Source organism: Rhinopithecus roxellana, chromosome 2, assembly GCF_007565055.1.
Source record: "Rhinopithecus roxellana isolate Shanxi Qingling chromosome 2, ASM756505v1, whole genome shotgun sequence".
Classification (NCBI taxonomy): domain Eukaryota; kingdom Metazoa; phylum Chordata; class Mammalia; order Primates; family Cercopithecidae; genus Rhinopithecus; species Rhinopithecus roxellana.
The window spans coordinates 35364801-35382439 of NC_044550.1; the positions used below are offsets into that span (position 1 = coordinate 35364801).

The window sequence follows — 17639 nt, forward strand, 5'->3', positions numbered from 1 at the left end:
AATTTCCTTACCACCAATAACTAAGAATAAAAGAAGAGGGGGTGATCAAAGACAAGTTCATTTATAGTTTATTATCCATACTCTATATCCATTCTCAGAACAAAGGAATTAATATTCAATTTTTAGAAAACATTTTTATTAATTCAGACAAGCACCTAAAATAGCTATTATACTACTACAATATACTCCACTTAAACTCCACTTAATATACTTCACTTAAACACACAATATACTCCACTTAAACTCCACACCTGTAATCCCAGCACTTTGGGAGGTCAAGGCAGGCAAATCAATTGAGCTAAGGAGTTTGAAATTAGACTGGGCAATAAGGTGAAACCCCATCTCTACAAAAAATACAAAAATTAGCCGGGTGTGGTAGCATACGTCTGTAGTCCCAGGTAACTGGAAGCTGAGGTGAGAGGATAGCTTGAAGCCAGGAAGGCAGAGGTTGCAGTAAGCCAAGATCATGCCACTGCCTGAGCAAGAAATATTTTACCAATGATTCTCTTTGTATTAAATCTTACCACAATATGCCATTCAAAGCCTTGATTTAGGGGTACACAGTGAATTAAAAACTTGAATTCTGACAAAATTAAGCAATGACTATGGAATTTTATCCTTCTGTTACTATTCTTTGTACAAATTTTTAGTCCTTAAATAACATATTCTCCTCTCCTTAACAGTAACTTACATTAAATGGGCACTTCTCATGTGCCAAGCATTCTGCTAAAAGTTTAATATAATTTAGAACATCCAGTCTTCACCACAACCCTTGAGACAGGTACCAATATTGACCACACATTCCAGATTTAAAAAATTGAGGGCTCAGGGGAGGATGAGTCAGTCTGTACACACCTAAGAGACAGAGCTAGAACTGAAATACAGGCAGTGTGGGTCCAGAACCAGGGCTCTCATCACTGGAAATAGGAAAGCAGGGGCAATTTCTAAATGTCAAAGAACTGTATGTGAGATTTCTATTCCAAGACTTTCCAATCCTAATTCTATGACATGTTCCTTTAAATTAAAATTATGTTTGGAAGTTATGCTGTAAGTAAGATTATATCTTGGAATATTAAAAAACTGTGGCTGGAAATCATGCTCTTAGAGACAAGGAAAAATACGAATTCACTTTAAAATCACTCAGAACCAGGCATATCTGTGATGTTTCAAAATAAAGTAAAATAAATTTAATAAATGAATGTGTTATCTAAGAAATTACTATGTGGCACGGTGGCTCACACTTGTAATCCCAGCACTTCGGGAGGCTGAGGCAGGTTGGATCGCCTGAGGTCAGGAGTTCGAGACCAGCTTGGCCAACGTAGTGAAATCCCGTCTCTACTAAAAATACAAAAAATTAGCTAGGCGTGGTGGCAGGCACCTGTAATCCCAGCTACTCAGGAGGCAGAGAGAATCGCTTGAACCCAGGAGGCAGAGGCTGCAGTGAGCCGAGACTGCGTCATTGCACTCCAGCCTGGGCAACAAGAGCGAAACTCCATCTCAAAAAGAAAAAAGAAAAGAAAAGAAAAGAAATGACTATGTATATTTATCCTACTTCGCATTTTACAGAGCTAAATAAAATGATAATTTAAAAACACAGGTATGTATAAAAAATTGCAGCCATAGTATTATTTACAAAACTGTATTAAATTACTTCATAATCTGAATACCTTCTAAAAATAACAAGGACTAGCTTTAAAAAGGCACCATGGGGTAACTTGCAAACTTATTCTATGATGCCAATAGAGGTGGCATGCTCTCTCTATTAACAGACCCTCTACTGGGGCCCTAAAGAGAAATTCTGTACCTGTTAATATTTTCTATACTACAGAATTTTAAAAAGTCTTTGTCTTCCTTATTTGAGTTACTTTAAAAAATGTGTTTCATTTACTGAACTTACAGCTTCATAACACTTTCTGCTCTATTACCATTTCTTTCTTGAGAGGTAACTTCTTGCTTAACATTTAAGAACCAAAGGCCAGGCGTGGTGGCTTGGCCGGGAGCAGTGGCTCACGCCTATAATCCCAACACTTTGGGAGGCTGAGGTGGGCAGATCAGTTGAGGCCAGGAGTTTGAGACCAGCCTGGCCAATGTGGCAACACTCCGTCTCTACTAAAAATACAAACATTAGCCGGGCATGGTGGCAGGCACCTGTAATCTCAGCTACTAGGGAGGCTGAGGCAGGAGAATCACTTGAACTCAGGAGGCAGAGGTTGCAGTGAGCCAAGATCACCCCACTGCACTCCAGCCTGGGTGATGAAACGACACTCTGTCTCAAAAAAAAAAAAAAAAGAAAAGAAAAAAAAAGAAAAAAGAACCAGAGGAGTGGCTATGATAGTTCTACAAGATAACTTCTGTGGTTGCAAGAAGAAAATGGAAAGCTGTATACAAACTCAAGATTAGTTCTCTGATTCTAGACACTCAGCTCTATTCTCAAATTCCCAAACATTTGTGATTATTTTTTAATAATTAAAAAAGTTTTAATAATTTTTTAATTAAAATTAATAATACATCAGAAAGAACTGGGTACCACAGACTTTGGCCTAGAACCTGTATTAAAACATACTCTTCCTACTTTCCACTAGTTCTGCAACCAAAAATCACTCTGAAGACCCTCTTTAAAAATCCAGAATCCTCACCAAATTTAGAGTACTTTTAAGGGAGGGAAAAAAACCAACTATGAGCACTGCTGTGTATCTCAAAGGATGTGTCCAGTTAAGTTACCCAAATGAAAATTTGAATATGGGACAAAGGATAAATTTTCAGGTCACTATTTCCTGTCTACTTCCTCCTCCCCAGCAAAAATTCCATAACATATAGGAATGCTTGTGATTTTTGCACATTGATTTTGTATCCTGAGACTGCTGAAGTTGCTTATCAGCTTAAGGAGATTCTGGGCTGAGACGATGGGGTTTTCTAAATACACAATCATGTCATCTGCAAACAGGGACAACTTAACTTCCTCTTTTCCTAATTGAATACCCTTTATTTCTTTATCCTGCTGAATGCCCTGGCCAGAACTTCTGCCCTGGCCAGAACACTATGTTGGATAGGAATGGTGAAAGAGGGTATCCCTGTCTTGTGCCAGTTTTCAAAGGGAATGCTTCCAGGTTTTGCCCATTCAGTATGATATTGGCTGTGGGTTTGTCATAAATAGCTCTTATTATTTTGAGATACATCCCATGAATACCTAGTTTATTGAGAGATTTTAGCATGAAGGGCTGTTGAATTTTGTCAAAGGCCTTTTCTGCATCTGTTGAGATAATCATGTGGTTTTTGTCTTTGGTTCTCTTTATACGCTGGATTACGTTTATTGATTTGCATATGTTGAACCAGCCTTGCATCCCAGGGATGAAGCCCACTTGATCATGGTGGATAAGCTTTTTGATGTGCTGCTGGATTTGGTTTGCCAGTATTTTATTGGATTTTTGCATCGATGTTCACCAGGGATATTGGTCTAAAGTTCTCTTTTTTTGTTGTGTCTCTGCCAGGCTTTAGTATCAGGATGATGCTGGCCTCATAAAATGAGTTAGGGAGGATTCCCTCTTTTTCTATTGATTGGAATAGTTTCAGAAGGAATGGTACCAGCTCCTTTGTGCCTCTGGCAGAATTCGGCTGTGAATTCGTCTGGTCCTGGACTCTTTTTGGTTGACAGGCCATTAATTATTGCTTCAATTTCAGACCCTATTATTGGTCTATTCAGGGATTCAATTTCTTCCTGGTTTAGTTTTGGGAGGGTGTATGTGTCTAGGAATTTATCCATTTCTTCTAGATTTTCTAGTTTATTCGTGTAGAGGTGTTTATAGTATTCTCTGATGGTAGTTTGTATTTCTGTGGGGTCGGTGGTGATATCCTCTTTATCATTTTTTATTGTGTCTATTTGATTCTTCTCTTTTTTCTTCTTTATTAGTCTTGCTAGAGGTCTATCAATTTTGTTTATTTTTTCAAAAAACCAGTTCCTGGATTCACTGATTTTTTTGAAGGGTTTTTTGTGTCTCCATCTCCTTCAGTTCTGCTCTGATCTTAGTTATTTCTTGCCTTCTGCTAGCTTTTGAATGTGTTTGCTCTTGCTTCTCCAGTTCTTTTAATTGTGATGTTAGGGTGTCAATTTTAGATCTTTCCTGGTTTCTCTTGTGGGCATTTAGTGCTATAAATTTCCCTCTACACACTGTTTTAAATGTGTCCCAGAGATTCCGGTATGTTGTGTCTTTGTTGTCATAGGTTTCGAAGAACATCTTTATTTCTGCCTTCATTTCGTTAGGTACCCAGTAGTTAGTTATTCAGGAGCAGGTTGTTCAGTTTCCATGTAGTTGAGCGGTTTTGAGTGAGTATCTCAATCCTGAGTTCTAGTTTGATTGCATTGTGGTCTATGAGACAGTTTGTTATAATTTCTGTTCTTTTACATTTGCTGAGGAGTGCTTTACTTCCAACTATGTGGTCAATTTTGGAATAAGTGTGATGTGGTGCTGAGAAGAATATATATTTTGTTGATGTGGGGTGGAGAGTTCTGTAGATGTCTATTAGGTCCACTTGCTGCAGAGCAGAGTTCAATTCCTGGATATTCTTGCTTTCTGTCTTGATCTGTCTAATGTTAACAGTGGGTGGTTAAAGTCTCCCATTATTATTGTGTGGGAGTCTAAGTCTCTTTGTAGGTCTCTAAGGACTTGCTTTATGAACCTGGGTGCTCCTGTATTGGGTGCATATATATTTAGGATAGTTGGCTCTTCTTGTTGAATTGATAGGGTGGGGAACATCACACACCAGGGCCTGTCGTGGGGTTGGGGGAGGAGGGAGGGATAGCATTAGGAGATATACCTAATGTAAATGATGAGTTAATGGGTGCAGCACACCAACATGGCACATACATACATATGTAACAAACTTGAACGTTGTGCACATGTACCCTAGAACTTAAAGTATAATAATTAAAAAAAAAATCCATAACATAAATGATTTTATTTAGAGGAGAAACTTTCAGAGAGAACACTAAGAAAAATCTTTTGTATTTTCAGAAATAACTCCATGCCTCTTCTTCCTACCTCTTAAAAAGGAAAAAAAAAAAAAGTCCTTGGTTTCAAAGCGGCTCCCCAAGCTCCGTTATTTTCTTATTTATTTATTTATTTTATTTATTAATTTTTTGGAGACAGAGTCTCACTCTGTTGCCTAGGCTGGAGTGTAGGCGTAATCTCAGCTCACTACAAACTCCTCAAGAGATTCTCGTGCCTCAGCCTCCCAAGTAGCTGGGATTACAGGCATGCGCCACCACGCCTGGCTAATTTTTGTATTTTTAGGAGAGGTGGGGATTCACCGTGTTGGCCAGGATGGTCCCAAACTCCTGGCCTCAAGTGATCTTCCCACCTCAGCCTCCCAAAGTGCTGAGATTACAGGCATGAGGCACGGCGCCCAGGGAAGCTGTGTTACTTTCTAAAGGCAGGCTATATAATCATTTGTTGCTACCATACTGAGCCTATGCCACTCTGAAAGGATTAGGAGCTAAAAATTAACAGGAACCAAAAGCATCAACATTATAGAGGGCAGATACCATACTTCATGATCTACTAAGTGAATTACACCTTCACTCCAAAAAAAAAAAAAAAACAAATATGTGATCTTCAAAACATGAACAGAGGTGTCCATGGGTATCAATGAAATCCACGTGACCTTTTGGATTTCATTTTAAACCTTACATTCAAAACCAGAGTCACATTGCCCTTTCCTATCTATCCACAAAACTCTCATAGACAAAAAAGAAGCAAGCAAAAAATAGTAGTAATAATAATAATAATAATCACAATAATGTAAGTCAAATATAATCAATATCAGACTGTGTGAGGTTGGGTGTGGTGGCTCTCACCTGTAATCCCAGTACTTTGGGAGGCCAAGGCAGGAGGATTTCTTGATGCCAAGAGTTCAAGACCAGCCTGGGCAACAAGCAAGAACCCCATCTCTACAAAAAAATTAGCCGAGTGTAGTGGCATGCACCTTTAGTCCCAGCTACTCAGAAGGCTGAAGCAGGAGGATTGCTTGAGCTCAGGAGCTCAGGAGTTCAAGGCTTCAGTGAGCCATAATTGCACCACCATATTCTAGTCTGGGCAACAGAGAGAGACCTTGTCTCAAACACACACACACACACACACACACACACACACACACACACAATAAGACTGTCTGGATCATTGTCTCCTAGCTTGACTTTGAAACTGAAAAAAGTTGGAAATTTTTTTCCTGCTCTTATAAAGACCTACTATTTATTGTAAGATATGAGACTAGTGTTCCACATATAATAAATCAATGAATGGCAAAGATAAGAGAATCATCTCTATACCTAATGAACATGAAAACAACACTGTACCTTCTGTATCAGACTTGTGCCTCCTGCAAATGCAGCTCCATTTTCTTCTGCTATTTTGACCTCTGATGCATTCTATCAAAACACAGTTTGAACATCAGTCATTAATTTTAAATATATTCAGTCTGCTTTGAAGTATGTTGTCAGAAATGATATCACAGTTCAAAGTACAAATTGTAGCTTTTGTTTGTAATTGAAAATGTGGCTGGACGCAGTAGCTCACACTGGTAATCCCAGAAGTTTGGGAGACTGAGGCGGGTAGTTCCCCTGAGGTCAGGAGTTCAAGACTAGCCTGGCCAACATGGCAAAACTCTGTCTCTACTAAAAATACAAAAATTGGCCAGACATGGTGGCACATACCTGTAGTCCCAGCTACTCAGGAGGCTGAGGCAGGAGAATCCTTGGACCCAGGATGGGGAGGATGTAGTGAGCCGAGATTGCACCACTGCACTCCAGCCTCAGTGACAGAGTGAGACTCCATCTCAAAAAAAAAAGAAAAGAAAATGCAGACCAGGTGCAGTGAGTCACACCTGTAATCCCAACACTTTGGCAGGCTGAGTCAAGAGGATCGCTTGAAGCCAGGAGTTCCAGACCAGCCTGGGCAACAAAGTGAGACCCCCGTCTCTACAAAAAAAAATCTTAAAAATTAGCCTGCCATGCTGGCCTGTAATCTCAGCACTTTGAGGCCAAGGCAGGCAGATCACCTAAGGTCAGGAGTTGGAGACCAGCCAGACCAACATGGAGAAATATTGTCTGTACTAAAAATACAAAATTAGCCGGGTGTGGTGGTGTATGCCTGTAATCACAGCTACTCAGGAGGCTGAGGCAAGAGAGTCACTTGAACCCGGGAGGCAGAGGTTGCGGTAAGCTGAGATGGCGCCATTGCACTCCAGCCTGGGCAACAAGAGCAAGACTCCATCTCAAAAAAGAAAAAACATTAGCCTGCAATATAGTGGCTAGCACCTGTAGTTCCAGCTACTCAGTAGGCTGAGGCAGGCAGGAGAATTGCTTGAGCCCAAGAGTCTGAGGCTATAGTGAGTATGACTGCACCACTGTACTCCAGCCTGGACAACAGACCAAGACCCTGTCTCAAAAAAGAACTGAATGCATCACTTTTCAATTAAAAGAATCAGGGATATTACATTCAGAACAATTACAATTTGTGGATGATTAAAAAAGAAATTCATAAACACATTATAAACAAACATTTATAAATACAGGACAGTTTTATAAAGACTAGATACTTTCGGCTAGGCGTGCAGTGGCTCACGCCTGTAATCTCAGCACTTTGGGAGGCCAAGGCGGGTGGATCACGAGCTCAGGAGATCAACACCATCCTGGCTAACACGGTGAAACCATTTCTGTACTAAAAATACAAAAAAAATTAGCCAGGTGTGGTGGTGGGCGCCTGTAGTCCCAGCGACTCAGGAAGCTGAGGCAGGACAATGGCATGAACCTGGGAGGCGGAGCTTGCAGTGAGCCGAGATTGCGCCACTGCACTCCAGGCTGGGTGACTGAGCAAGATTCTGTCTCAAAAAAGAAAAAAAAAAAGACTAGATTATTTTAAAAGTTGTGGTTTCTAAGGCACCACAGCACTACATGGTTCCACTGCTTTAAAATCATCTTATTGCCGCAATAAACATACGTGTGCATGTGTCTTTGTAGTAGAATAATTTATAATCCTTTGGGTATATACCCAGTAGTGGGATGGCTGGGTCATATGGTACATCTAGTTCTAGATCCTTGAGGAATTGCCATACTGTTTTCCATAATGGTTGAACTAGTTTACAATCCCACCAACAGTGTAAAAGTGTTCCTATTTCTCCACATCCTCTCCAACAACTGTTGTTTCCTGACTTCTTAATGATTGCCATTCTAACTGGTGTGAGATGGTATCTCATTGTGGTATTGCGGCACTATTCACAATAGCAAAGACTTGGAATCAACCCAAATGTCCATCTGTGACAGACTGGATTAAGAAAATGTGGCACATATCCACCATGGAATACTATGCAGCCATAAAAAAGGATGAGTTTGCGTCCTTTGTAGGGACATGGATGCAGCTGGAAACCATCATTCTTAGCAAACTATCACAAGAAGAGAAAACCAAACACCGCATGTTCTCACTCATAGGTGGGAACTGAACAATGAGATCACTTGGACTCGGGAAGGGGAACATCACACACTGGGGCCTATCATGGGGAGGGGGGAGGAGGGAGGGATTGCCTTGGGGAGTTATACATGATATAAATGATGAATTGATGGGTGCTGACGAGTTGATGGGTGCAGCACACCAACATGGCATAAGTATACATATGTAACAAACCTGCACGTTATGCACATGTACCCTAGAACTTAAAGTATAATAAAAAAATAAAATAAAATAAAAATAAAATAAAATCATCTTATTGTTATTTGGAGAGGAAAGTTTGAACAGAAAGCAGGAGTTAGTAGGATAAATTGATAAATTCCACTCTTTTCTTCAGTTTCTTGTGAGAAACATAATGTAGCATTCTAGTAATGATGAAACTAATGTTCTAATCTAGCTCTTTCTCAAGCTAATAACATAACCTCAAACAAATCATCTCTTTTGAGCTCCAAAAGGGGAAAATAGGACTAGGTGAATGTTAGGATTTTCTCTAACTCCATTTATTCAGGGTGCTAATCATTGGTTAATAATTAAGTGATCTCTAAATAATAATAATTAAGTGATCTCTAAAAAAATTAAATGATATAAATAGTTGATGGAAGTTACTTACCTCTGTAAATACAGCGACTTTATTGATTTCTGAAGCAAATGGGTATGGCAAACTAAGAACACTGGTAAATGGAGCCACGTTTTTCTAAACACGCAACAAGGAAAAATAATTATGTAAAGTTAATCTTTTCTGTCTCTCACATACTCTATATAAAACAAGAACGGACATGTTTTGTTTTCAGTGTTCTGACTCTACTCTACATTCTTCCATTAATTCAGAACTATTCATTGATTACTATTCATGAATTACTATTCATCGATTACAATTTAAAGCACAAGAGATTATATTTCTTTTTCAAGAAACTTTTTCAAGATTATATTTTTTTGAGAATAAAAAACTAAAATCTTTTTCCAGCTTCATAATCCCATGCCACTTGGCTTCTATCTCTACATCATTCATCACAGTCTCTCATATATTATGAAATGTGTTTGCATAACATCTTCCCCAGCAGTAGTACAATGCTTTCCATCTGATGAATAATAAATGTTTGCTACCTCCAGTTAAATTTGTTTTAAACCCATGTACTCTTCTGACACCATCAGGGAGACAAGAATACAGCTATACATGCTGAATAATAGACAATATCCAGCTGATCTGCCCAGTAGGTCACCCCCAATTGCCATCACTGGCTCGAAACTATCAGGAATTGTAAAGCCTAAACCCAAGACAAAATGTCAAGCCTAAAGGGATCTTCTGAGTTGACTCTATTTTTGAAACAACCTAGACCATCACCACTTTCAGATTTATTTAGAAAGTCAATTGGAAAATCCTAAATAAACAATGGCATGCATTTGAGGCACGCTAATACAGGTGGAGATTTTACAGGACCTCTAAACTAATGTGTTCAGTCATTTTGACCAGAAACAATTGAGGCCTGAGGCCTAGCTCTCTTAGGGAGACTTTACAGAGAAACAAGTTCTAGGTCCTCCAAAGTTTTGTTGCAGCCTTAAGGTTTGGAAGAAAAGGTGGTTGTTCCCGTAATAAAAGTGATTGAAAGATCAATATTTTTAGAAAAACCTTATTTTGAGTAGAAACATCCTCCTGGGGATTTCTTTGCAGACAAGGAGGAACAAATTCTTTTTTTTTTTTTTTGAGTCGGAGTCTTGCTCTGTCACCCAGGCTGGAGTGCAGTGGCCTGATCTCGGCTCACTGCAAGCTCCGCCTCCCAGGTTCACGCCGTTCTCATGCCTCGGCCTCCCGAGTAGCTGGGACTATAGGCGTCCGCCACCACGCCTGGCTAATTTTTTTTTTTTTTTTTTTTTTTGTATTTTTAGTAGAGACGGGGTTTCACCATGTTAGGCAGGATGGTCTCGATCTCCTGACCTTATGATCTGCCCGCCTCAGCCTTTCAAAGTGCTGGGATTACAGGTGTGAGCCACCACACCCGGCCTGGAGGGACAAATTCTTAAGTATACTTTGTATCAGTCATACAGCTTAGTTTTATGGACTGGCATTCCTTTGCCATTAACATGTCACAACTGGTTTCAGCAAATTTCTCAATGGTAAGCAGTCGCAATAATAGCATCCCCTGCGGAATACTGGCTTGTTGTATAAGCACTCTATGAAGAACAAAAAAAAAAAAAAAAAAAAAAGCCTTAGGAAGGCAACAGTATCTTTTCAATGTCACTAGTTTACAAGCAGCTTCCATGTATGAAATGAAGCCTGTGGTGCTACAAAACATCATTCTGAACTACACTAACGGTTGACTGATCATCTTGAACAGTTACAACATTTTCCAACTAAAAGAACAGTAACACTCTGATACAAAATAAAAAATTGTAACACAGCTATTATAAACTGTTTCTAAAAAATGAGAACAAAGAAATGAGACAGGCCTTGCTTCAAATCTTACCTTTGCCCCCTATTCTATGACCTTTGGCAAGTTATTTCACTTTCTATGCCTCAACTTCCTCTTAAGAGATTATTATAGAATTAAATGAGAAAACACATGCAAAACATTTAGCATTGTATCTGGTACACAGAAAATTTTTCAGTAAAAGTTGACTATTATTATTAAGCACATACTAAGTCCTTTACAGGCATTATCTCATTTAATCCTTGACCTTTTATTCCCTTTTAGAAAGAGATGAAAAAACTGAGATTTGAAGAGGTTAAGCATTAAACTCAAAGTCATGAAGTAAAGAAGCCCAAACTCAAAAAGCAATGAAGCAGGTTTCCAGTCGGTACTGCAGGCGGACTCCAGAGCCTATGCTCTTAAGACTGCGTTGTATTGCCTCCTCCTAGGCGCTCTAGCATTGCTGTTGTTGAGTTTGTTAAATTACATTTAAAAACTTATACATTCTAGTTTGTCAAGAAAAGAGACATCTTTAGAATAAAAATTAAAATCATTTCTAAAAAAATTAGAACTCTTAAGCAAGAAGCTTATAAAATTTAGGGATTTAGGGCTATATAATAGACCTTAATACTAAGCTAGTGTCTTTCCTGCTTCTAACTTAGAGTTTTATAATCAATAGTACTCTGTTGAATTTCAGTATATAAACAAATAAAGCAGAGAAGCTCCGGTTGAAGCAAGAGTGAGGAGCTTGGAATCCCACCTATGAAAACTTAGTCTCAAACCAGGACCCCAAGGAACACATCTGAAGGAGACTGAGCTAATCCAGAGCCCTCATTTACAGAGAAGAAACATGCCACCTAGGCAGTTTAAGTCACTTTTCAAAGTTACAGTGATACCTCAATTAATTTTAACACTACTTTTGTTGAAATTTATACTAGTGACTCTTAGGGGAAACAGGAAATCTATGTTAACTCTCTAGAGTGTTTTCAACAAATTTTATATTTGGAAAATTTTTAAATGAACAAACATATTTTTCATGCTAAAGTACAGAAAGAGCATGAAGTTTTCGAAAAATTATGAGAGGCAGTAATTTTTAAAATTAAGAGGCCAGGTGCAGTAGCTCATGCATGTAATCCCAGCACTTTGGGAAGCCAAGGAGGGCAGAGTACTTGAGCCCAAGAGTTCAAAACCAGCTTGCGCAAAATGGGGAAATCTCATCTCTACTCAAAGTACGAAAATTAGCTGGGCATGGTAGAACACACCTGTAGTCCCAGCTACTCAGGAAGCTGAGGTGACAGATCACCTGAGCCCGGGAGGTGGAGTCTGCAGTGAGCTGAGATCATACCACCACACTCCAGCCTGGGCAACACAGCAAGACCCTGTCTCAAAAATAATAATAACAATAAAATAAAATAAAATAGAAACACCAATTCATAGAGCCACTGTTCACAAGTAAACTTATTTTCATAGACTCTACGTACCTTCTTTCCCTGTGTCATATCCAGTGTCAAATCAAGATAAACACTTTGCTTTGGACTAGTAAAGTCAAGAACTTGAAATTTCTTAAGTAAGTGAACAGCTTTCTCCACCTCATATATCTGCCTCGGGTATAACCATTTTAAATAGACATCATCCTCAGGTTCGCCTTCCATATAGGGATATGCTTTTATTTTTTCTATTTCATCTTTTTTCTCATCTGGTGTTTTTTCTTTAGCACCATGTTTTGTTTTCTTTGCAGACCTTAAAAGAAAATAAAGTTGTGTTATGTCAATATATATTCTAAGAGACTTTTAAAAAAAAATGCCAATGAACATGAGAGAAAAAAAGGATGAATTATATTTTAATTCAAAAGCATAGATTGTTTTACAGTTTTTCTAATTCAACAAACATGAAGTGAACTTTCCTAATGTCTGAAGTCATGAATAAGTTGAATTATGTATGGCACTGATGCTGCTCTCCAGAAACTTACAGAAGAGTAGAGCAGAGAGACATACTAACAGGTCATTTCAATATAATGTGGTAATACAAGAGCATCATCAGAGCCTGACAGAAAAGACACTCAATCCAGCCTAGACGGCTAGGGAAAAGTTATAGAGGAAATGACCCCAAAGTCAATTCTTAGTGGATAAGGAAGTGTCAGCACCCCAAAGAAGTGAAAACATATGACACAAAATCTAGTACACAAATGTTCTTAGCAGCATTATTCATAACAGCCAAAAAGTAGAAACAACCCAAATATCTACCAACTGATGAATGGATACATAAAATGTGGTATGTCCATATAACAGAGCATTAATCAGCAATTAATAAAAGAATGAAATACTGATCAATGCTACAACATGCATGAACCCTAAAAACATTAAGCTAAGTGAAAGAAGCCAGTCACAAAAGCCCACATATTATTCCATTTATACCAAATATCAAGAATGGGCAAACCTAAGAGACTGAAAAGTAGATGTGGTGATTGTCTAGTGCTAGAAAAAGAGGTTAGGGCACAAGAAGTGAAGGCTCACGGGCATGGGGTTTTTTGGGAGAGCAATGAAAATGCTCTAAAACTGATTACAGTGATGGCTGCACAACTGTGAGCATACTAAAAACCAATGAACTGTATGCTTTAAATCGGTGAACTGTATGATATGTAATTATATTATACCTTAATAAAGCTGTTATTTAAAAAATAAGAGTTAGGTAAAGAAACAACATAATAAAAAGTACTGAGGCATAAAATAAAATGGTATAAGAAGGAAGCTGTTATAAGTTCTACATGACTAGAGCAGGGTTGGCAAACTTTTTCTATAAAGGACCAGACAGTAAACGTTTTAGCTTTGTGAGCCGTATGTTCTCTGCTGCAATGACTCAACGCTGCCACTGTAGTGCAAATATAGTCGGTAAACAAGATTGGCTCACTCGCCAAAGTTTGCTGACTTCTGAACTAAAACGGTAAAAGAGAAGGCAGGCAAGAGTGGAAGATGAGATTAGAAAAGACAGAGCATAGGGGGCATCCTCTAGAGGTAATAAGAAATCACTAAATAGGAGTGACATCTGTATTTTAGGCAGAGTATTCTGGCTGCAACATAAGAGATAGATCTGAAGGAAGTAGGATTGAAAACAATTGAGAGTCTGTTCCCTCTCTTTCTTTTCAGAGATATGAGAACCTGAACCAGAGTAGCGACAGTAATAAGACTGGAAAAGATGGCAGATTAGAGAATAATTGTCAAGCTAAATACTGGGCCAAGCATGAGGGCTCACGCCTGTAATTCCAGCACTTTGGGAGGCCAAGGCAGGAGGACTGTTTGAGGCCAGGAGTTCAACACCAGCCTGGGCAATATAGCAAGACACTGCCTCTACCAAAGTAAAAAAATTAGCTGGGCATGGTGGTACACATCTGTGGTCCCAGCTACTTAGGAGGCTGATTTGGAAGGATCACTTGAGCTCAGGAGTCTGAGACTGCAGTGAGCTATGATTATGCCAGTGCATTCCAGCTAGGTGACAAAGTGAGACCCTGTCTCAAAAAAATAAATACATAAATATTGAAGATGGGAAAAGGAGAAAACGAAGACTCCAAAATACTTCCTAGGTATCTGGCTTGGGTGACTAGGCATAGAATAGAATCATTAACTAAGATCAGAAATAAAGAAGGCAAACCAGGTTTCTGGTGAAGGAGGTAGTCACAGAGATTAGTTCAGTTTGGGGGATACAAAGTTTAAGTATGGGGTCAATTGTATCGTTGGTCCCAATTCTTTACCTCCTTTCCATTCAAGCCCTTTGCTAAATGACTTTGCTGTTCGTCCCACTAAAGAGGAGGAGTATATTTCTCAGCCCCTTTATTTGGCCATGTGACTATTTTTGGCTGACAGAATAAAGCAAAGATGACAGTTTCCCTGCTCTATGCTTAGGCCAAAAGAAGTTTCACATGTTTCTACTTTCATGTTTGCATTTCTGCCATTTTCATTAGAAGAACATGCCTAGGCTAGCTCAAAGGTAAGAGGATGAGAAACATGTGTAACAGAGCTGCCTCCACAGAGCCCCAGGCTACATTAGACAATTCTCAGCTGACCTGCAAACTTACAGATGCACTGCAAGTCCAGCCAAGGTCATCAGAGACATCCATCAAACCCAGCCTATGTCAGCTGACCCATAGATATGTGGGCAATGATAAATAACTGGTTTGTTACATAGCAAAAGCTAACAAGGTGCTTACAAAATATCTAAGGAAATATATTCAACAGGTAATGGCAGATAAGAGTTTGAAGAAATTTCTCAGCATTAATTCAAATTATGCCCATACTCTTCTAACCATAAAAGTTTTAAATTAGTGTAATAGTATTCTGGAAAGATGTTCGGGTTCTGTGGTAGTCAGAATAATAATGCCTCAAAGAGACCCACATCCTAATTCCCAAATCTTGTAAATATATTACCTTACATGGCAAAAAAAAAAAAAAAAAAAAAAAACAACCACGACCTTGCAGACAAGATAAGGTTAAAGACCTTGAGATGGGGAGTTATCCTAGATTATCTATGTGGGCCCAATCTAATCACATGAGTTCTTAAAAGTGAGAGTCTTTTCCCTTTCCCAACCGCATCACACAGAGATGGGAAAATGACACCAGAGAAATTCAAGCAACCAACCATTGCTTTGAAGATGAAGGATGATGAGGGCCAAAAGAATGTGGGTGGCCTCTTGAAGCTGGGGATTGCAAGGAAATGGATTATCCCCTAGAGGCTCCAGAAAAAAAAAACTGCCAATACCTTGACTTTAGCCCAGTGAGATCCATGTCAGACTGCTCACCTACTGAACTGTGAAATGAAAAACTTGTGTGGTTTTAAGCCTCAAAGTTTCTGGTAATTTGTTGTGGTAGAGATGGTAATCTGTTATGGAAGAAAATGAATATGAGGTCCTATAAAATTGATGTGAAAGAAATGGATGACAATAAAACAATTTTTTTTAAATGACCTCAAAAACCAATTCAACGTATAATTCCATTCTCACTTTTAGTACTCAGTAAATCCTTACTAACATCACTAATAATAGTACCCTCCCAACTAATGAGCAATTCAACAGAATATTAGATAATGACAATGTTTATTTGTAATGGGGCACAGGTGTCCTTCTGGACTGATGACAAGTCTAAGCAAGTGCCCAAGTAAATGGATACAACACATCTCAATAGCTACCTTGGAAGTACTCCACAAAATCCTGAAACCTTCCAAACTGGAGAAACCATATTTTTACTTTATATTTAGCAAAGCAGCAGAGAAGCCAACAGAAGGATTTTGGAGAGCCTGTTTTAGGAATAAGTTCTCCTGTTTAAAATAAACAAAATGTTCTAGCTGTAGCCTCCAGGCTTACTTTACATAAATGTAGAATTTGTCACTAAATTTTCAATCATAGTCGAAACTATGCATTTAATTTACAATTAATCTGATATTCCCCAAGGCTGAAATATGACTTTTTTAAATTAATAAGTATTTGCAAAACTCAATGAAAATCTGCTGCATAAAGAGACTGAGTTGGGTATATTGCAATTTATTTATACTTTGGACCTTGTTTCACAAAATATTTAAAGTGGTTGAGTGAAAATATTTGTAAACACAAAAAAAGTATAACATTGTAAAATTGATCAAATAGGACTCTCAGGAAAATGCATTCTTAAAAAAAGAACTGCAATTTAACAAATTCCTGCCACAATAATCTAACAGACCTGTCGCCTGTTTTCCATGGCCTTCCAAAAAGTAGCTATCTTTATTCGTAAGAATCACATTCAGAAGAACTTTGTTGTTCATGCAATTATATAAAGCTCTACCAGGAACACTTAAATACTGTGATTCTCAGAGAATACAATAAATCCTACTAGAAAGGTTTTTGGGAAGGTAGAGGACAAACACCTGGCAATCTGAATCAAAGATAACAGAACTTAGCTGTAGTTACCTAGGTAACTAAACCACACAGATTAAAAGAGTAGTAAGAGACTGCACACAAGCAATAACTTTTTCCCTGCCTCATCTGTCTCCTAACTCCAAAAACATGATATTCCATGGTTATGCCCATAAAATATGATTTTTTTTTTTTTTTTTAAAGATAGAGTCTCGCTCTGTTGCCAGGCTGGAGTGCAGTGGTGCCATCTGGGCTCACTGCAACGTCCACCTCCCGGGTTCAAGCATTTCTCCTGCCTCAGCCTCCCAAGAGCTGGGACTACAGGCGCCTGCCACCACACCCGGCTCAGTTTTTCTATTTTCAGTAGAGACAGGGTTTCACCATGTTGGCCAGGATGGTCTCGAACACCAGACCTTGTGATCTGCCCACCTTGGCCTCAAAAAGTGCTGGGATTACAGGCATGAGCCACAGCGCCCGGCCTAAAATATGATTTTTAAAAATCAGAGATACAATAAAGTTCACTTTAAGGCCTTTAAAAATCTGTGACCCCAAGAGATCAATCCAAGTCTTTCCAAGGCTGAAGAATCCTTTACATTGAGACATTAGTGGGGGGAAATTCGTACAACCTCTGTCAAACTAAAATGAACTAAACAGAACTAAAGAGAAAATGCCTACGGCATATTAATGGAATGGAAATACTTGGAATTCTTATTTCTTAGTGTAATCACATAAATAAATTCACTAACATCTCTGATGCTGGTTTACTCATTACCTTTTAAACTAAATGCAGAAGTTATGTTTTCACTTAAAAATGTAAAAGCTGGAAAGACCATTAACAATGAGAAAGAGCTTGATAAAATCACA

General features: G+C 38.7%; 1 protein-coding gene across 1 annotated transcript in view; it reads right to left on the reverse strand.

The window, feature by feature from the left end:
• Positions 1 to 17639, reverse strand: part of MRPL1 (mitochondrial ribosomal protein L1) — a 92276-nt gene that overhangs the window by 56427 nt on the left and 18210 nt on the right. Inside the window, exons 3-5 of the mRNA XM_010384576.2 lie at positions 12382 to 12640; positions 9106 to 9189; positions 6350 to 6421 (exon numbers count right to left, since the gene is read on the reverse strand). Of these exons, the coding sequence (XP_010382878.1) occupies positions 6350 to 6421; positions 9106 to 9189; positions 12382 to 12640 (415 nt within the window). The remainder of the gene's footprint in view (positions 1 to 6349; positions 6422 to 9105; positions 9190 to 12381; positions 12641 to 17639) is intronic.